Source organism: Alosa sapidissima, chromosome 22, assembly GCF_018492685.1.
Source record: "Alosa sapidissima isolate fAloSap1 chromosome 22, fAloSap1.pri, whole genome shotgun sequence".
In the NCBI taxonomy this organism is placed as follows: Eukaryota; Metazoa; Chordata; class Actinopteri; order Clupeiformes; family Clupeidae; genus Alosa; species Alosa sapidissima.
In genome coordinates this window covers 2,431,612-2,453,020 of record NC_055978.1, presented here as the reverse complement: position 1 = coordinate 2,453,020, position 21,409 = coordinate 2,431,612, and the positions used below count along the sequence as shown (strand labels likewise).

The window sequence follows — 21,409 nt, the reverse complement described above, 5'->3', positions numbered from 1 at the left end:
TGGGGGTTGGTGTTGTCGAATGTGCTGACTGGAAAAGCCACGTTAATGTTGCCAGTTGGCAGAGCGACACGTCATTTCGGACTCCCAGCACGGAAGCGTGTGGTCCGCCAGTATTGCTGCTGTCGTACTCGCCCAGTTTAACAACATTTAACGTAGAAGTAGCAAGGACCTCATCAAAATGGGTAAGCAAAACAGTTTCATACAAATTGCGAGTCAAACTAGCAACGTTAACATTGTTTAACTTGCTGGTTCCTCCAGAGAGTTTGGATAGTTTGTCAGTTAGTAAAACCAACCCCATAGCTTTCTAGCTAACAGCTAGCTGGCTATTTAACTTACATGCCTGAATGTTTAGGTACTAAATGGTGATTGATAGATTCAGACTGGCAAATATTGTATAAACATGTGGGCATACTGATACACCAAAAGCATCATTGTTAGAGAACTGACTTCAAGATAATGGACAGATCTTTTCCATCGCTAGCTAGAAAGAGTTATGCTAACATCAGCGCTAGCTTAACCATTTCGGTCCATTTGAGCTCAATTTTTTCTAAATACAACAAGGATGTTGATCGTTCCTTATTCCCTTCATTTGTTTGGAGGACTCAATGTTGTCTGTCGGTTAACGTTAGTTGTCGTTCTCTGTGTGGGCACTGATGCATGTTTACAGCTAGTGTGTGCATTTCTAGGCGAAAGTGTAATAACGTTACATGTCACAGATTTGTCAGATTGGTTTTGCGTCAAAGTGAATAGCAGCAACATCAAAGCACGAAAACCGGACTAATGAATGAGTAATGTAACGAGCTCTTTTCTGCGGTAGGTGGCTTTTTCTCAAGTCTTTTCTCCGGCCTTTTCGGCACCCGGGAGATGCGGATCCTGATTCTCGGACTGGATGGGGCCGGCAAAACGACCATTCTCTACCGCTTACAAGTTGGGGAGGTCGTCACAACCATCCCAAGTCAGTACCATTCGAGTTGAACTTTGAAGTCTTTGTGTCAATCTCATTTACGAGTTATGTTACTGTTTTAAAGTTGTACTTGGTCGCTAATTGCGTATCCCTACCTACACAGCCATTGGTTTCAATGTGGAGACCGTGACATACAAGAATCTGAAGTTCCAGGTTTGGGATCTTGGTGGCCAGACCAGTATCAGGTGAGGATGTCGGATTATACTAAACAAATACAAATCCTGCTCATCAGGTACTATTTATATAATGCAAAGCTATTCATTGAAAGCTCTGACCATCTTGTGGTGTATATATTTTTAAGTGTTAGTATAGGATTAGTAGGTATTTAATAAGAATTTATATGTAATATACTTACGTGTGTGTGTAACCATGTTACAAGTTCCATGGAAACGTCCTGTAGTGAGAGATGCACATTCAGTTTAACCAAAGTCCTTTTAGGCAAGTCCCTCCACTCGGCGGCCATATACCAACGTTTTATGGGCACTCATCGTGCACAGTCTTTGGGTCGAACTGCGCGTGCGCAAGGCTTCACGACACCAATCTTGCTCCAGCGGCGAGATCACAACACATGATTGGCACGATGTCTTCACAACACACCATATGATTGGCTCAATGTATTCACATCACACCACATGATTGGCTCAATGTATTCACATGTCGACGTTTTGCCGAGGAAAGGGTGGGATATGTGTAGACAACGGCCATATTGGCGTGACAAACTAGCCCCATGCATTTCTATGGAGTATTTTTTGAGTGCAGTGTCTCCACATTAGAAAGTCTCTGGTTTAACTGACCCATTGTTAAGTAGACAGTGTATTGTCTAAGGCTTATTATAGGCTGTGATGAGTGGGTTCCATTGGAGTCCTCTGGAGTTATAATCATTATGTCATTTGAGACTGGCGGGGTGCAGAACTAATTGCACTGGTCTGTGTGGTTGCTCTGCTCTGATTGGTCCGTCTGGTTGCTTCGCTTGCTCCTCAGGCCGTACTGGCGGTGCTACTACTCGAACACGGACGCGGTCATCTATGTGGTGGACAGCAGCGACCGAGACCGCATGGGCATCTCCAAGTCGGAGCTGGTGGCCATGCTGGAGGTAAGACAGACTCATACGCAGTTCCAAAGGGAAAGGAACGCACATCCAAGGTAGATCGTAACAGGTGCCAGGTCTAAAGTGTCGGCAGTTAAAAGAAGGATGGAGACCTGGACACTGTTGTAGAAGCTCCTAGGCAACCTTTTTAATATCGCAACGTTTCGACCCATGAGGGTCTTCAGACTGGACAGACTCATAAAACCTACCGACCCTTCTGCTATGAAACCTACATTCATGGCCAAAGGTTTTTTTCGTAGTGGCGATTCAGTTTCTAGATTACTGTGCAGAGTGATCCGATGCATATTACCAGTAATTCATTGTAAATAGCTTCATTAGCATACAAAGTAAACTTATTTACTATAGGAGGTCTTCTCTAATATTTAGCACAGAGTTGTATTTGTAAATTGTAATCAGAAATGTGTTATATTTGAGATATTTGAACCACCCCAATATCTCGTTTGCAATTTTAAAACCCACATGAATCCTTCTTGATCATAACGTGCTGATTCCCTAGTGCAACACACAACCGGGTCCGTGTAATTACATTAACAATAGCGGCAGGTTCAAACACACCTGGCTCCACCGGAAACAAACGAGCACAGAGAGCTTTTCCTGCACGTAGCCTATAGGCTCTGTCTACTAGCTTACTTGAAGTCAGCAAACCAGTTTCCTGTTTGTTGGCTGTCAACAAGCACCTGAAGATGAGTGCTTTAGTTGTACCACAACGTAAGAAATGCAATGTGCGCTTAATGTCCGTGGGCGGCTCTAAGGAGCACTGCTGTGCCTCTGCTCGGCTTCAATTTGTTATAAAAGCAATTTTAGCTTCCACCTCATTTCTATGAACGCCAGCTTCGAAAGGATTTTTGGTGAGCACACGTTTTGGCACAGTTGGTACAGCATTCCTTTTCAGGTGCTTGTTAAGCGATGTCAACGAACAGGAAACTGGTTTGCCGACTTCAAGTAAGCTAGTGCACAGAGCTCTTTATAATTAGAATAAGTCTAGAGGCAGGAAGAGAATCCCCTATGGTAATGAAAGCCCTACATTACTGTCGGCCATTGAGAGGAAAATAACTGGTTGGGCGTAGAGGGGCACCATTGTGCTACTAATAATAATCTGCTTTGAGATGTTGAAGCAGCAGCAGAGACAGACAGAGCAAACTTCTACCACCATTCCCAAGATGTTATCCCAACCAATGAAATAAATTTGCGCCTACAACGAGGTGAAGCGTGTTCCCGAACAACTTCTTTTCCTCTGAGGGAATGTCCAATCTTCATCAACGACATAGTATACCGTTGTACCTTACGTTGTCTCCGTCTGTAACGTGGCATCTAATTGGCTAATTCCAGCAGGTGCTGGAAACAGAACACCCATGACACGCCATTTTCATAAAGATGGCTGCGGTCAATTTCAAACTTTTTTGGCTGAAGTAGCTAGCCTAGCATGGGCCATTGAAATGAATGGGGAGCGGGACTTAGTCACTCTCTCCAGTTACATATAATACATGGTTACAGCAGCAATTATGCAAATCATTCGTCATTGAGCAGGTGGTCTTATTAATAATTTTTAGAGAACCAGTGACAGGGACGGTCCCCTCGGGTTTAGTGCTCGGGGGCACAATGTTGGCTGCCCCAGGGATCGAACTCACAACCTTCTGGTGTGCCATTTGGAAGCCCCAATCCCTTAGAATACCACCACCAAATCAGTTAATGTTGGATAGGAGCCTAGGACAGGATTGTTGGAATGAACTGACTCTGATTGCTGTGTGTGTGTCTATGGTTTAGGAGGAGGAGCTGAAGAAGGCCATCCTGGTGGTCTTCGCCAACAAGCAGGACATGGAGCAGGCCATGACGCCCACCGAGGTGGCCAACTCGCTCGGCCTCCCCTGCCTCAAGGACAGGAAGTGGCAGATCTTCAAGACGTCCGCCACCAAAGGCACTGGCCTGGACGAAGCCATGGAATGGTGAGGCTCCTCGTAAACATCTACAGCTCCACGGGGTTCCAAACATCAACCCAGACTCCCTGTCGCTAAATCCCATTCACTTTACATATCTACCAAAGGCCACGAGCCTGGATGAGGCTCCTCATAGACAACTACCCACTCCCTTACGGCTCATACACACACTTGTGTTCCGTCAACGTATGTCAGTGGGTGTTCCCGACGGTACCTATGCAAATGAGAAGAAGGAAAAAAAAAAAACCGTAATAACTGTAATTTGGTGCCGTCCGTCAGTGCAGCAACAGCTGAACTTCTCAACGCGACGCAACCCACAATTCGGCAACGGATGATGTAAGCCCATGTAAAAGTGAACGGGATGCATCTCCAGCACTGCAACTGTGTGCGGGAGCCAATATCTCTGGAGGACGATGGTACTACTGTATAGCACGACCCACTATGGGGGGGGATTCATTACCCATTTTAATGTCTCGTCTGAGAGATGGCATCTCTGACAACACTCTGGGTTCCCCCCCCCTCTCACAGTGTGAGTCATGGGGGGCAAATTAGACAGTGCAGTGTGCCCATCACTGCACTGGGGTTGTTATGACCAGAAGAAAGACTGTCCCCTACTGGTCACCCAACACCACTTCCAGCAGCCACTTACGTGTTCCGAGGAGGTCTCCCATCCGAGTACTAACCAAGCCCCCACCTGCTTAGCTTCAGTGTCTCTGCAGAGACTGGGTACCCACTGCACTGGCTAGAGTTAAAATAAGACTTAGTCACTGATATAAACGTCCTTTTATGTTGGAATTAAAAAGAAAGTGCCTAAATTTGTATTTTTATAGTGTATAAGTCCTGGCCCAATGAGTTCTATCACTAGTAAGAGCTCATTAGTTGAGGAGGAAGGTTGTGTTGTATTTTTATCTTTTATAATGTTAATGATTGTCGTAACTAGGAAATGGATATGACGTGTGTGTGTGTGTGTGTGTGTAATTGATGTCTGTTGACACTGTTATGTGTGCTGGGGTGCTGTGTTGACTCGGTCTGCTCTTTCTTTGTCGTTTCTCCGCAGGCTGGTTGAGGCTCTGAAGAGTCGGCAGTAGGCACACAGACCCACCTGTCCCCACCTGTAAATACTCCTGACCTTTGCTCTCCAGCAGAAAGACTCCTGATTGGCTGTCCTCTAGACCAGTGACTGACTGTGCTCTTGCCTCATTGTTTGAAGGCCACTCCCTCTAATCTTGCCTGCCCCCCCCTCACACACTGGAGTGGCCTTTGTGTGTGTGTGTGGCATCAGGAGCCAAACTACGATTAAAAATGGCAGCCTCCCCCCTCCCCCCTCCCCTCCCCTCCCCCCATTTACACACACACCACACAGGAGTGGCCTTGGAGTGTGAGTGTGTGTTTGTTTGGGGCATCAGGATCCAAGCATCCAGTAAATCTGGCAGTCTGACCCAACCCACCCCCCTAAATCCGCGGCACTGGGACCAGCCTCTGACGAGTTAAACGTTTGATCATAACACTGTAGGACAGAGCGGGAGGCCGTGCGACCCGAGGCAGGCTGTCCTCTCCTATCCCCCTCGTCTAGCTGCCATGCTGTGCCCGCCCCTCGCCCAGCCGCCCGAGAGTGAGACTCGAGGGGCTAGCGATGGATGGACTTGCGGTGACTCTGACCCTGCTGCTGTAGATGTGTTACTCTCTCTCTCACGCTGATTTGTCTCTCTCGGCTTTGTTTCTTCTCTTGTGCCGATTCTTTTTCATCTGATCAATAAACAGTCCCAAACCCCTCTCCGTTTTGATTCCACTACATCTTTTGTAACTAAACTGATGAAATTGGTTTATTTTTTTTTTCTGTTTGTTATACAATCTTTATTTTTGCTTGTTTCCGTTTTGTTTTTTTGGACTCCTATAGAAATGGATGTGGCTGCTTTGGTAGCTAACTTTTGGTATTTTAGAACTTGCATATTTAAGAGTAATTGTCATTTGTATGCGATGGATTTGTAATGGCATATTTATATGAGAGAATGCTCCGTTGTTGCATCAGTATGATTGGGGTTGTGTCCTCTCCATAATAAAGCAATGGTGTTGACTTGGCTTGTTCGGCTTCATCTCCCTCTGTGTCTCTCTCTCACGATAAGATTATTACGCGACCTTCAGTGAGTTATGGATAAACACACACACACAATACTTTGCAGGTTATCGTTTCTGTATATTAGTTAAAAAATAAAACTGGCTGTGCATTCAATGGCACACACCCTACAACAATCCCCACGTTCACACACACACACACATCCTAATCATGACAGCGCAGCAAAGATCATCCACTTATTCAAGGCTCTTAATAGGATTCTCAATCTGTTTTTAAAAAATGAAACAAGCATTCATTTGTCTCTTCGCCATGGAAACCATATCAGTCTATTTGCTATTGAGTGTTGGCGAGCAAACATTTGACGTGTCAGAAGGCGTTGTAGTCTTCTCACACAGGAAGTAATTTTTAGGAAAGGGACCAAGACAGGTTGGCGACTGTCAAACAGCTACTAGCATTTTACATACAGATTATGACAATGTTAACCCATTGATTAACCCTTGGTTCAGTTCGTCTCACCTTTACACAAACACACAACCTCAAACAGGAAAATCTGCCCGATGTCGCCGCCTACACAGCACATTGTTGCTAGCTGATCCCCTGAGGCCTTCTTATGACAATACAATACAAAGCTGGCGATGGCCTCCTCAATGAAAATCTCAGCTCAGTGGTGCTGTTCCAGTGTGTGTAGGGATTGCTGGCTAATCTGGACTCGGGGAGCGACCGCCACGTAAAGCCGATCCATCATCGCTGCCGTTAAGAGTCTGTGATGTGATGTGGTGCTCCAGGTGGCGTGGTGGAGGTCACTGTAAAATGGCCAGGTCCCTCGCAGACTTCCCCCTCAGCTTGAGCTTCTTGGCCTTGGAGGGCTTTCTGGAGAAGTCCATCTTCCTCTTCTTAGCCTCCATCTTGGTGTGTTTCTTGATCTTCCTCCGGGCAGCGATGTCTGGGTTCGCCACGGCCTGAGGGGGGAAATGGGACCAGTTACCATGGAGATAAGAAAGACAACAGACACACACACACTAAACACGCTGGCCAAGAGAGGTACCATACACACCTAATGTTATTTTTGAAATGAAAACACACACACACACACAGCTACAGTAATATAAGCTTCTTTTTTGCCACTTATGACCAATCCAATCTGAATAAGGCTCATGAGAACGTCTCCTCTGTGAGGCTCTGGTGTGGCTCATGAGAACGTCTCCTCTGTGAGGGCACTAGTCTCAGGTGAGGCTCATGAGAACGTCTCCTCTGTGAGGCTCAGGTGAGGCTTATGAGAACATCTCCTTTGTGAGGGCACTAGTCTCAGGTGAGGCTCATGAGAACGTCTCCTCTGTGAGGCTCAGGTGAGGCTCATGAGAACGTCTCCTCTGTGAGGGCACTGGTCTCAAGTGAGGCTCATGAGAACGTCTCCTCTGTGAGGGCACTGGTCTCAGGTGAGGTTCATGAGAACACCTCCTCTGTGAGGCTCAGGTGAGGCTCATGAGAACGTCTCCTCTGTGAGGGCACTAGTCTCAGGCGAAGCTGCCTGTGACATTAGTGGCAGAAATGCTGATATTCAGGTGTGAACACATTCCATTGCGGACATAGCGCTCAGGCGAGTGTTTCTAACCCTTTTTGAAGGCACACTAAAGCTCAAACCAAAATGCCAAGGCACACCTACATACAGTATGCTTACTGATTATGGTTACTTATGGAAGAATATTAGACTTGAACGTTTTGTACGTGTGTATCACGTTTTGAAACTGTAGAAATTATTTGTAACTGTAAAAATTATCTGTACAAGTAATTGTCAAAATTACAAATATGCCCTACACTTACAAATCTATTCTACAGGTACGGATTAGTTTTACAGCTACAAATCATCCTACAGTTAAACATATTTTACCATTACAAACATATTCTACAATTACAAATCAATATTCTGCGCACAAAAAGTTGTCCTACAGTTACAAATCTTTTCTGCAAGTGCACGTACAAAACTTTTTTTTCTCTCTTCCATAGTTACTTAAAAAATATTTTTATTGAACAACCTGTGTCTTTGATGTATTTAAAGCAAATACTCCTCTAGCCTATTCCATAAGCCTGTACAAAAACACACTGGGTTCTTTAAAATTCCACAGCACACCTAATCTTACTGCCTCCACCTGTTCTAAACCACTCCGACATGTTCATACAACAATCAAGTATCTAGCTAACTCGTATGCCTTGGGATATTACAGGTGCGCTCCCCTGCACAGCTCGTTATATAAACGTTTATAATTTCTGCTTTACTGCTATGACGGTATTATCGATTTATTGAGAAAAGAATCGACACAGATTAATTGACTATGAAAATAATCGTTAGTTGCAACCCTATGATGTAACAGACGTGATGTAGCCTAGAGGTGCTATAACCATTCTCACCTGCGTGGCTCTTGTGAGTAGTAATAAACGTGTTATAACTATTCTCACCTGCGTCGCTCTTGTGAGTAGTAGGGATGGGCAAAGCGAGGCTTTATGAAACACTGAAACGTTCGAAGCAATTGTGCCGAATTGTTCCGAAGCTTCGAAACAATTCCGACACTTCAGAGCTGTTTAGGGTGAAACAAATCTGTCAAATGCTTCGTATCGGATATGTAGTCTTTAAAGTTTGTGGCTCGCTGTGTTACCTGTGTTCATAGTCTTGGTCAAAAGCTAAGCATTGATGCCCTTGGTCAATTACTGGATGGGAGACCACATGAAGTGACTAAAAAGAATGTTATTGTTACCGCTAGAGTTCTCTAAATCACTTTCTTCTTATGAAAACTCTCGATGTCGCAATGTGTTTGCTTTTTAACCATTCTGAGAGTTTGGTTGAAACTGTGCGGTTAATGATGAAGTAAGAAAACATATAAAACAGATATGATCTGAAACAATTCCTTAGAAATCAAACGAGGATCGAACCACATTTGAGCATCCTGGGCTACCGTGCAAAAAAACCATCATGGTTATTGCTTAAGAAAAGTCTACATAGTTAATTGAACGCACGGGCACACCTGCCGCCGACACCGGTGAAATGGGTGAAATGCACCATAGGTTCACTTAGCTTTGGTCACATGACATGGGGATTTTGAACAATGTTTCGAAGCAGTGGTCACATGGACATGGCTGTTTTGAACCACGTTTCGAAGCAGTGTTTCGAAACACTTGTGCTTTGAAGCCGACACAGATTCGAGACGTCAGTTTCGAAAGTCACACCCCTATTGAGTAGTAATAAACGTGATATAACCAGTCTGACCTACATAGCCCTGAACCTCTTATGTGTAGTAACAGAGATGTTATAACCAGTCTTACCTGCATGTCCCTGTGTGTTGTGTGTATTAGGGCTTTGACTTTGAATATATTAGAATATGTATTAATAATATTTTGACCATTAAAGCAACACCAAAGAGTTTTTTGTACCTTAAAATAATGTTTCCAAAATTGTTTCTGTGGTTCATCAACTCGTAACAGGGTGAACGGCACTTCTGCATTCGCTTCGCGGCCCTCTATCGGCTATAACCGCACTGTGTAAGTTTGCCAGATCGGGTAGCGGGTTTGTAGTTTGATGGAATGAGACATAAATTTGAAATTGCAAATGAAATGAAACTACAATGAAACTACAAATTTGACTTGCATGATGTCGCAATACATCGTTCTTTCATAAAATCATGCAACATATTCTACCTTGTCTATGGACATTATTATTTGCAAAGCCGTTGCTGGATGAACAAATAGTGTGCGTGCGTCAGAGGAAAAGTTCTTTGGTGTTGCTTTAAATGTCTTCAGTAAGATCGATATTGGTATCAAACTTAAGTTCTATATGTTCTGTCCACCAGAGGGCAGTGTATCAGTCAATGTCAATAGACTACGGCACAAAAGGCTGACTATTTATGCGTGTGTTAAAATTGTTATTATTGAGCATATGGGCGATAAAACGGTAGCGATATGTATCGCAACAGACATGTAATCGATATCAATAAAAAACACGTTCGATAGAACATTCGATAATTAAAAGCAACACACACCTCCCGCCTTAGGTTGTCCATAAATAAATAGGCTAAATATATCTTGCATTGAAGTATGTGCAACTCTCTCTCTCTCTCTCTCTCTCTCTCTCTCATCCCTCCTCAGCATGCACATGTAATCCAAACATTCACAATCGTGCAAGACGACTAGCTAAATTGCTATTAAATCCGGTTAGCATCATTAGCACGCTGCACGAATTTGTTCAAAACTGTTGCATTCAAATTGACTGCTAAGTTCTAATCATCTCAATCCCGATGCAAATGGAATTTTTTTTTCCAAGACTCAAACGGGCCTGTCCCAAGGAGAAAAAGTATTCATTTGAAACTTAAACACACGTGGGGAAACTGAACAGTCTAACCAGTAGACTATGATAAACTAGCTAAATAAGCTACTTTGTTTACAATATTTCCAGGCTTCAACCAGTGCTGCTTTTCATTCAGACTTATGACTTATGTTTTTCATAATTGTGTTGCTATTTCTTTTCCCTGTTTGCTTTGATTGATAACTGAGGCGATTAAAATCAGAGGAAGGTTACGTTTAAAATAAAAGTGTCTATTATGTCTATGTGGGAGCTCACTAAGCTCGAACCAGGATGCTAACTTGAAGCACGTGAGCACATGAAAGTTTCAGGTGAGCACATGAAACTAAACTTTAGATTTTTTTTTGCTCATGTCCCTTAGGGGCTCCGTATGATTCTACTTCACCAGGCGTGAAAAAAACCTCAGAATCTGAATTTAAAACAACGTTTACAAGCAAATACATTTACAAAAAATTATTTCCATAGGCTACAGGTTTGAATATTAAGAGATCCCTAAAATTCGTTCGAATATCTTTAATTTTTAAAATTATCGAATTATATTCGAATAACAAAGTTCGGAGTCAAAGCCCTAGTGTGTATAGTTGACGTGTTGTAACCATTCTTACCTGCATGATCCTGTGTGTTGTGTGTATAGTTGACGTGTTATAACCATTCTCACCTGCATGGCCCTGTGCGTTGTGTGTATAGTTGACGTGTTGTAAGCTGTTATTGACGTATTATAAACTTTCTTACCTGCATGGCTCTTGTATGCACTAATAGACGTGTTGTAACCTGTTAAAACATTCCCACCTGCATGTCCCTGTACGTTTTTGTGTGTGTGTGTGTGGTAATACCTGCATGGCCCTGTACGTTGTGTGTGTGTGTGTGTGTGTGTGTGTGTGTGTGTGTGTGTGTGTGTGTGTGGTAAGACTTGCATGGCCCTGTACCTTGTGTGTGTGTGTAGTAATACCTGCATGGCCCTGTACCTTGTGTGTGTGTGTGTGTGTGTGTGTGTGTGTGTTAATACCTGCATGGCCCTGTGCCTCTTGCGTGACGCTCTCCTCTTGCTGGCCTCTTTCTGGACGGTGGCGAAGGCCAGAGAGAAGCGCTGCAGGCCCACCAGCTTCTTCAGCAGCTCGATCAGCTCCTGGGCCAGGTTCTTCAGCGTCGGGTCTGCAGGCAGAACACACACACCGGCAGCAGCCGTTAGAACCCCACGGAAGAGTGCAGCATTCTGACTTAGAATGCATTCTGCCTCCAGTTAGTACCCTTGTGACGCAATGCTTGTACACATAGGACTCATCTGTTAGGACCCAACTTAATGGTTTTCAGATTAGTGTGTGTGTACTCTTCTTGATGTAGATACAGTGTGTGTGCAGATATGTGTTTACGTGTGTGTAGGTATGTGTGTGTGTGTGTGTGTGGGTGCAGGTATGTGTGTGTGTGTGTGTGTGTGTGTGTGTGTGTGTGTGTGTGTGTGTGTGTGTGTGTGTGTGTGTGTGTGTGAACGTGTGTGTAAGTGTATGTGCAGCTATGGACAGTATTTATGATGCATGTATTTAAAGTAGTATTTTGTCATTTGTATTTTGTTGGCTTGAAGAAAAAGGCTTCGAATTTTGTTTCAAATATTTTATAAGTGTGTATTTTTGTAGTTTAAAAATACTGTCAAATATTTTCATAGTGTAAAACCTTGAATGTAGCCTCTGACTGGTGCTGATATAATTGCCCAGCCTTTTGAGAATATTGAGATTCAGGAAGATGACCCAGTGCAAGATGACTAATGTGTAGGTTGCTCACACACAATACACTCCCTCTCACACCAACCACAAGTTTTCTTGAGAACTTTAATTTTCAGTTTCTTGATAACTTTAATCATCCAATGGGAAGACATGGATCCGGTTATGTGGTTGCCCCATGTATCGCCCCTTGGCATCAATAGAACACCATTTAGCGCTTATACGGTACCCAGTTAGTTACAAAACAACTAAAAGGGGCATGATCCTTCTGATCAACAGCATTACACAGTGCACCAAGCAATCTGGGCATGCACTGACAATGTCAGAGACTTGTCTTCACCTTGTAGCACTTGACAAGTTCAGTTGTGACTAGGGGTGGGCGATATGGACAAAAAATAATATCTCGATATTTTTTTGTGATTTTGACGATAACGATAATTAGTGGATATCCTTTAAAAAAAATGTTTTTGTTAAAGTCTGAGTTACTTTACAGCTCATTATTTATGAATAGCATCATTACAATAATAACCAGTAACCTAACCTGTGACTTTTTAACCAAATCAACCAATGCATTGTCACTCTATGACACATTTCCAATTCTGCCCCCACTTGGGTGTGTGGCAATGACATGGTCTAGCCAACTACATTAGAGAAGATGAATAGGCCTAACAGTTTCCCAAGAGAAAGTCTGAAGCTGAAGTCCTTTTCAAACCTTTTACATAGGATTCACTGTAAAACTAAGCAGACCAACAGAGTACATATCAGTTATTTCCTTCTATGTTTTGTTTAAGAGCACTCATGTAGGCTAGCATTCCAAGTTACAGAATATAAACTAATGCGTTAGCTTATGGCTAATGTATATGAGAAATCCCATAGAGATGCTAACGGTTAGCATAATCCGTAAACGTAGAGAGCGAACTTCAGTCCATTTACAAGAGTTACTTGAGAATAGTTCTTTGTTTACAACTGACTATTAAAATACTCAAAGGCTAATGTTTTCTCTCCATATAATACCATGTAGGAAAAAACTTGACTGCCTCATCAATGCTACTTGAACAGATACTTGACAAAAGTAGCCGCATAAAATCCCAAGCAGGCTACTCTCGCTGCACAAAATAAACATTAGGCATGCGTGGGACAACATTGTGACCCACTATTGATCACGTGACACTTGCTCTGCTGCAGCCAGCTTCTCCCGCATACACCTCCTGAGAATGTATGAGTCTTCAATGGGTGATTGAGTGTTTTTTCCCCATAAGTAATTTAAAAACTCGATAATGTCAAATTGCACATCGTTAAAACAACAATCACGATATTATCGCAGACGATATATCTCGCCCACCCCTAGTTGTGACTTTTTGAGTGCATCTCTGATAGAGTATTTAGGCTATGAGATGTGACAGGCAGGTCAGCATAGTTGATCAGTTGACTGTGTGCAGGTTTATGGCATGTCTATAGGCAGAGAATAGCTGTTGCTTGTAAACACTGTCCACTTAATCAACTGAGTCAGTGTAGTGATGAAGGAATAGATAGACAGACAGATATGGAAGGTTTGCAAAGTGATATATGATTAAAGAGTATTTCTAGTATTTTCAAAATGTTGTTTTATTTTGATACATGGCCTGGCTACTGCATTTACTGCATGTGCTGTATTTTGATGCACTCACAATTAGGGCATTTGATATTTTATTCTAAAATACACATGTATTTTGGACCATCCCTGTGTGTGTGTGTGCGCGTGCAGTGTGTGTGTGTAGTATGTAGTGTGTGTGTGTGTGTGTGTGTGTAGTGCATGTAGTGTGTGTGTGTGTGTGTGTGTGTGTGTGTGTGTGTGTATGCGTGTAGTGTGTGTGTGTGTGTGTGTAGTATGTAGTGCGTAGTGCGTGGTCTTACCCTGGTCTGCATAGGTGCTGTCCAGTTCTCTGTGCAGTGGTCTGATGATGGTGGTCAGGTACGGGTCAAGGCGATCTTTCCCCAGGTCCACTGCCACGGCGCCCAGAAACTTAAACACACACGTCCTCTGACGACCACAAGAAAAAGACTGTTAGCTGTGTGTGTCTGTATCTGTGTCTGTCTATGGCAGTGGTCTCCAACACGGTGCCCGCGGAGCGGCTATGAGGCGCCCCAGCGCACCTTCTAAAAATAGCCATCAGTCAGATCACGCTCTAAAAACACACTCCATTGTGAAGTTTTCAATATATATTTAAGTCTAGACTAGAACCATTTTAAGATTGTATGTAGCCATACATCTGTAACATTAAATTTATATAGGTGATACCTTACAAATTGTAGCTGCGTTAAATTTTAGCCTTTGGCTCCAAATCCGTTTCCCATTCAATCTTTAAACAACAACGGAAGCGGAGCGAGTACATGCTGCTCGCACGCATACACAGTAAAGGGGGAAACTTGCTTGTCTGGTGTAGCCAATGGAAGCATATCTTTGCAAATGTTCTGTGGCCATTCTATGTTCGTCAAATACGGTTCTTGCATGATTGTTCAAGGACTGAAAAACAATTGCTTTAGCTCACAGGCCTTTTCTCCTCCGTAGGCTACTGCCGTATAATAGCGCTGAAAATGTTGTGGCATGCTTGACTGAGCAGGACTGTACATTACCTTTTTTGTCAGATCATGGAGAGATTTCAGGTGTGCAATAACTTTAAAAGGAGACTTCATATGTTAGGGTGGTTTGGGTGATTTACTATTGAAATGTTAAAACCGAATTGTCCACCGAAATCAGAACTTAAACAACCCCTGAATTCATAATGGTGGGTGGGTATAAATTGGGTACACATTGTAACCCAAATTATTAATTGCACAAAAATATTGTTTTTTTGTTAAAAAAAATAAGATTAGATTCCCCATGCAAACTTTAAAATGAACAAACTGAACAAATATGTTGGTAGTGTTGCATATTGATATTAAAGTATTGAAGAATCAGATGAAATCTTAATATAAAGACTTATAGGCCTACAGAATATTGATAATTTAAAAGTAAAAATTACATAGGCCTATTATTTAGGAGGACTATCCTCACAAAAAAGGGGTGAGGGTCTGTTTGTTTCAAATGAGTAGCCCTCCATATGATTTCGGGTCATGGCATGTCTATGGCCTGCATGTTTAGTATATAGTGTTTCGTGTGCGTGTGTGCGCGTGTGTGCGTGGGTGGGTGCGTGTGTGTGTGTGTGTGTGTGCGTGTGCGTGGGTATGTGCGTGTGTGTGTGTGAGGACCTCACCTTGGGAGGAACCTTTGGGTGTGTACGCTGTGCGTGTGTGGTGTATGTGCGTGTTTGCGTGGGTGCGAGGACCTCACCTTGAGAGGAACCTTGGGTGTGTACGCTGTGCGTGTGTGTGCGTGTGTGTGGGGACCTCACCTTGAGAGGAACCTTGGGTGTGTACGCTGTGCGTGTGTGGTGTGTGTGTGTGTGTGTGGGGACCTCACCTTGAGAGGAACCTTGGGTGTGTACGCTGTGCGTGTGTGGTGTGTGTGTGTGTGTGGGGACCTCACCTTGAGAGGAACCTTGGGTGTGTATGCTGCCTCTCTCTTGGCCAACACACACAGCTTCTTCATCACCCACAGTAAGGAAGGAGGGCGATCATCATCAACATCCTCCTCCTCCTCCTCCTCCTCCTCTTGTTCTCCCTCCTCTTCCTCCTCTGCCTTCTCCTCCTCTCCTTTCTCTTCCTCCTCTGCCTTCTCCCCTTCCTCCTCTTCCTCCTCTCCTTTCATCTCCTCTTCCTCCTCTCTTTTTCCTTCTTCCATCTGTGTCACTCCATTCTCGCCAGCCTTGTTGGTTTCCGTGACATCAGACTCGGGTGAGATCAGGTAAATCACCTTGGCAACAAAGAGCAGGTTCTTCACCACCTGTGTGTGGAAGAGAAGACAGTTAGGGGATGTCACTGTTAATAGCATTGTGTCAATGAAGTGGAAGTGACCTCACAGGAAATTACATAAGGGAAGTGCTGCTCCTGTTTACCTGGTCGCCTGCGGTTGGGTCCAGGAACTTCGACTGCAGCTGATGGCAGAAGGACAGGACCAGCTCTCTCATCTGTAGAGACACACAACTTGGTTTACACACACACACACACACACATGACCAGCTCCCTCATCTTTAGACACACACACACACACACACACACACAGGACCAGCTCCCACATCTGTAGAGACACACAACTTGGTTTACACACACACACACCCACACACACACAGGACCAGCTCCCTCATCTTTTGACACACACACACACACATGACCAGCTTCCTCATCTGTAGACACACACAACAGGGTTTTTACACACACACAAACTTGTCCAGGTTGTTGTTGAGGTGTGCGGTGGCAGCGCCCACACACACACACACACATACACACACACACGTCCCCCTACCTTCTTGTCCAGGTTGTTGTAGAGATGTGCAGTGGCCACAGGTGTAGCCGGGCTGCTGCTGGTGCTGCTGGTGCTACTCTCCCCCCAGAGCTCCAGCAGCTGCTCGGGCCTGTGGGCTGCAAACAGCTGACCAAACAGCTGCGCCGCCGTCAGCCACACCCACGAGTGCGGATGCCGCAGGTGGGCGTCCACGTGAGCTGAGGGGCACAAACACGCCATACCACACACAGGTCAGAGGTCAAGCTGGCACAAACACGCCATACCACACACAGGTCAGAGGTCAAGCTGGCACAAACACGCCGTACCACACACAGGTCAGAGGTCAGGCTGGCACAAACACACCATACCATACACAGGTCAAGCTGGCACAAACACACCATACCATACACAGGTCAGAGGTTAAGTTGGCACAAACACACACAGGTGAGTGTATTCCTGTGTTAGTGAACTGTGTTGGTGAACTGTATGTATGTGTGTGTGTGTGTGTGTGTGTGTGTGTGTGTGTGTGTGTGTGTGTGTGTGTGTGTGTGTGATTTGCTCACCCCAGATGCTGGTTAGTGTATCCCTGGGCTTGGTGAGCTGTAGGAATCCGCAGTCTTTGATGAGTTTGGTGATTAGGGTGAGGTGGCAGAACAGCAGCCTGTCAGCAGCCTTTTCATCCTGCTCCTCTTCAATCTATTCAGAGAGAGAGAGAGAGGGAGGGAGAATGAGAGAGAGGAGAATGAGAGCGCTTTAATGGGTACCTCCAAAGATTTCCATGTAGTCTAAATAAGAGGAAGTAGGGTGTGTGTGGTCTAAATAAGAGGAAGTAGGGTGTATGTGCAGTGCTAAATAAGAGGAAGTAGGGTGTATGTGGTCTAAATAAGAGGAAGTAGGGTGTATGTGCAGTGCTAAATAAGAGGAAGTAGGGTGTATGTGGTCTAAATAAGAGGAAGTAGGGTGTATGTGCAGTGCTAAATAAGAGGAAGTAGGGTGTATGTGCAGTGCTAAATAAGAGGAAGTAGGGTGTATGTGCAGTGCTAAATAAGAGGAAGTAGGGTGTATGAGCAGTGCTTCAACTCACGTCTTCATAGTTGTCTGTGTGGATGTCTTTCTCAATAAGGGGCAGTAGGACTTCCATCCTTTTGGTGAAACGCTCTCCCTCAACCTCAACAAACAGACCGCACACCTGCACGCCCAAACGCCTCAGTGACATCTGCACACACACACGCAAGCAAGCAGAAAAGCACATTCATTTTCAAAGTTCCACACACACACACACCTTGTCTCCAGTCATCCATGCATTGACCAGGGTGAACAGGTTGTTCTGGTGCACAGAGCATGCACACACACACACACACACACACACACACCTTGTCTCCAGTCATCCAAGTGTTGACCAGGGTGAACATGTTGTCCTGGTGCTCTCTCTCTCTCTCACACACACACACACACCCACCCCTTGTCTCCAGTCATCCATGCATTGACCAGGGTGAACATGTTGTTCTGGTGCACAGAGCACACACACACACACACACACACACACACACACACACACACACACAAACACACACACACACACAAACACACAAACACACCTTGTCTCCGATCATCCAAGTGTTGACCAGGGTGAACATGTTGTCCTGGTGCGCTCTCTCTCTCTCTCTCTCACACACACACACACACACACACACACACCTTGTCTCCGGTCATCCAGGTGTTGACCAGGGTGAACATGTTGTTCTGGTGCTCAGGGTCCAGCTGGCTGAGGAGGGACTTGATGGCCAGAGCAGTCATCTTCTTGCAGCGCGCAGAGTCATCGTTCACCACCGCCAGGGACAACGGGACGAAGAACAGACCACAGTGCTCCAGCAGCAGGTTCTGTATAGAACACACACACACGCACGCACGCACAAACACACACACACACACAAACACACACACAGGGGAAAAAGGTTCTAAGGAGGAACCATCCAGGTGGAGGGCCTTCTGAAGATCTATTCTGGTGACAGTAGCTTTATAATATTGTTTAGTATATAATATACAGTATTTCGATTTTTTACTGATGAATCTATCTTTTTACCATTTCAAACATAAGATTTACGTGTGGGAAATTTAAAGGGCCAGTCATTCATACTCAGATTTCACTCGGGGGTACAGGGGATGCATTGTGGGTAAATATCAGATTTCACTCAGACGTAGAGGGGATGCATTGTGGGTAAATACCTGTGGGAAGCTCTGGAATATGTAAGCCATCATCTCCAGTGCAGACTGCCTGCCCGTGTCGTACTCATAGCTGCCAACAGGATTAGAAGAGAAGCACAGCATGATGAAATAACATATAGTACATATGAAATAACATATAGTACATATGAAATAACATATAGTACATATCAAAATATGAGGAGTTCAGGTGCAAAACACTAAATCCATCTGACAACTTTTCTTTTTATTGAGCATTTTCTACCAGGCTCCTATAGGTTTTTGCCTACAAATCGATATTTCAGACCAGGAAGAGTGGCATTTAGCAGGTTTTGAAGCTAAATTAATTGGTTAACGTATATTATGTGTGGAGAGCATTCACTCCCCATCGTTATCTCATTTTTGACAGAGGTGTTATTTAGAGGGTTTGCATCTGAACTCATATAATAATTCAGTTAATCTCAGTTTTGCAAGTTCACATACAGTTCAGTGCAGTTCAGTCTAATACCATTGTAAATTTCAGATGGTTACATAACACAGAATACACATACTGCTAAATTTGATTTAAGCGTTAATAAGTGGAGCTTAACGGAACAAGCCAACTTGTGTATAAAATGTACATACTGTAATTATGCTTATACATAGCCATATTCTACTGCCCTTCATACTATTCATCCTGCACATACACTTATTCTTACTACTCTTATAATGTTACTTTATAATGTTACGTTTTTTATATTTAGTACAGTATTTTTTACATTTCTTACTGACCTTTCTGTTTTTATTCTTTATATGTTAAGTGTGTGTTGTACTTTGAAAGCAAAGATTAACCGGAGTCAAATTCCTTGTTTGTTTACGCACATCTGGTCAATAGAGCTGATTCTGATTTGCCATTTTGCCTTCTACCCCAGAGTTAGATAACCCAGTAACCCAATAACCCAGTCTTACACGGTTAGTGTAGCTTAGCATAATTCACTGGAAGTGGGTTAGACCAGTTAGCTTATAGCTCCGTTTAAACTATATGCTAACAAGCTAATAAGCTAATTTCCCAAACAGTTGTCAGGCAGCTACAGTGATACATTTTGGGAGTATGTTCATGAGCCCCCTTGTTTATGCCCCCAGAGTGAATTTCCCCTTGGGGATCAATAAAGTATCTATCTATCTATCTATCTATCTATCTATCTAGTACAGCACTGTGGCTGCCTGGCAACTCTAGATGCTGGCTGCAGCAACTCGAGCTAGCTAGAAAAGATTTTTTTTTGTTTTGTTTCTTTTTCGTACCGACAGTAGTCGGTGACAAACATAGATCTATGTGAAAAATCGCCGCAATTCTCCTTTAACAGCAAGCATGGCACCCACCTGAGCTGAGCGACGACAAAGTCTAGGTGCTTCCTGAGTTTCTTCCCCAAAGGATAGTCCATGAGGTACTTCAGGTAAATCTGAATGAGAACACACAGACACATTTAAATCTGGTCGATGACACACACACCAAACTGTAACACTTTTTTGTCGGTCTGAATAAATGTGTGATACACAATAAACGTGTATTTTAACATTAGTTAAATGTTAGAATATGTGTAATTTAATATACCATATAAAAATGTACAATTGAATGTATATAGACAAAATATTGAATAAATATAGCACATAATGTTCATTAAAGGCAAAAGTACTGAATGAGGGGACGTGACCTTAAAGGAACACGCCAACTGTTTTGGAAAATTAGCTTATTTTGCAGTCTAGCCCGGAGATAGATAAGATGGCACATACACTTCTCTTTGCTGTGCATGCAATAACAGTCTGACACTGCTAGCCTAGCTTAGCATAATTCAGTGGAAGTGGGTTAGACCAGTTAGCCTTAGCTAGAAGCAAGTTATAGGCACGCACAGCGAGGAGCAGGGTATGTGTCCTCATATCTAACTGTGGTAGACCGCAAACTAAGCTTATTTCTCCTAAAACTGGTGTGTTCCTTTAACTGACCGTGTCGACAGACATACCTGTGTGTGTGTGTGTGTGTGTGTGTGTGTGTGTGTGTGTGTGTGTGTGCAGCAAGCACTGCTGACTGCATGCAGGTAGGTGTGTGTGTGTGTGAGTGTGAGTGTGCGAGTGTGATTGTGTGTGTGTGCACCAAGCGCTGCTGACTGCATGCAGGTGTGTGTGTGTGTGTGTGTGTGTGTGTGTGTGTGTGTGTGTGTGTGTGTGTGTGTGCGAGTGCGAGTGTGTGCAGCAAGCGCTGCTGACTGCATGCAGGTGTGCGGTGGCCCCAGGTGCTCCAGATCTACCTGTCTGCAGGGGACTCGGACCTGGTCGCTGGCTCCTGTGATGGCCAGCTTGGCCACCTTCTTCATCACTTCCTCCATCTCTGGCACCACCAACTTCCTGGACAAGATGGCCTGCAGGAAATGACACGCGCTTAAGTAGGATGCACTCACGAGATTCACTTTCACGTAGAGATGGAGGCAAATGCCACTTCTCATCTTTCATTTGATGAACAGAAAGCACTTTGAGCGCACCTACGCACACACACACACACACACACACACACACACACACACACACACACACACACACACACACACACAACCCCAGACACAAACTCCTGCGACCCCTCTCACCTTCAGCAGGCCGAACGCCGTGGCCTGGCGTGTGTGGTCGTAGATGTCCTCCTCTGCGTATCCCAGCAGCACTTGCAGCTGCGTGTCGG

General features: G+C 44.2%; 2 protein-coding genes across 4 annotated transcripts in view; one reads left to right on the top strand and one right to left on the bottom strand.

Annotated features, from left to right (window-relative positions):
* Nucleotides 1-31: 31 nt before the first annotated feature.
* Nucleotides 32-6,085, top strand: arl1 (ADP-ribosylation factor-like 1). Its single transcript, XM_042078646.1, has 6 exons — nt 32-182; nt 818-955; nt 1,068-1,149; nt 1,946-2,057; nt 3,837-4,015; nt 5,064-6,085. Exons 1-6 carry the CDS (start codon nt 179-181, stop codon nt 5,092-5,094), a joined length of 546 nt encoding a protein of 181 aa, XP_041934580.1. The 5' UTR covers nt 32-178; the 3' UTR covers nt 5,095-6,085.
* Nucleotides 6,086-6,179: 94 nt separating this feature from the next.
* Nucleotides 6,180-21,409, bottom strand: part of utp20 (UTP20 small subunit processome component) — a 59,298-nt gene continuing 44,068 nt past the window's right edge. For all 3 annotated transcript variants that reach the window (XM_042078570.1, XM_042078569.1, XM_042078572.1), the window contains exons 50-62: nt 21,321-21,409; nt 20,988-21,098; nt 20,065-20,144; nt 18,730-18,799; nt 18,202-18,384; nt 17,588-17,719; nt 17,067-17,199; nt 16,525-16,721; nt 16,118-16,189; nt 15,649-16,005; nt 14,037-14,163; nt 11,435-11,580; nt 6,180-7,039 (exon numbers count right to left, since the gene is read on the bottom strand). The exon at nt 21,321-21,409 is cut by the window's right edge and continues 43 nt beyond it. In XM_042078570.1, coding sequence (XP_041934504.1) covers nt 6,881-7,039; nt 11,435-11,580; nt 14,037-14,163; nt 15,649-16,005; nt 16,118-16,189; nt 16,525-16,721; nt 17,067-17,199; nt 17,588-17,719; nt 18,202-18,384; nt 18,730-18,799; nt 20,065-20,144; nt 20,988-21,098; nt 21,321-21,409 — 1,856 coding nt within the window. In that variant the 3' untranslated portion in view covers nt 6,180-6,880. The remainder of the gene's footprint in view (nt 7,040-11,434; nt 11,581-14,036; nt 14,164-15,648; nt 16,006-16,117; nt 16,190-16,524; nt 16,722-17,066; nt 17,200-17,587; nt 17,720-18,201; nt 18,385-18,729; nt 18,800-20,064; nt 20,145-20,987; nt 21,099-21,320) is intronic.

What these genes read in the sequence shown, in the direction of transcription:
- arl1 (XM_042078646.1), top strand. An exon ending in AGCTGGTGGCCATGCTGGAG is followed by an intron (nt 2,058 to 3,836) that starts GTAAGACAGACT and finishes TCTATGGTTTAG; the next exon opens with GAGGAGGAGCTGAAGAAGGC. An exon ending in CTGGACGAAGCCATGGAATG is followed by an intron (nt 4,016 to 5,063) that starts GTGAGGCTCCTC and finishes GTTTCTCCGCAG; the next exon opens with GCTGGTTGAGGCTCTGAAGA.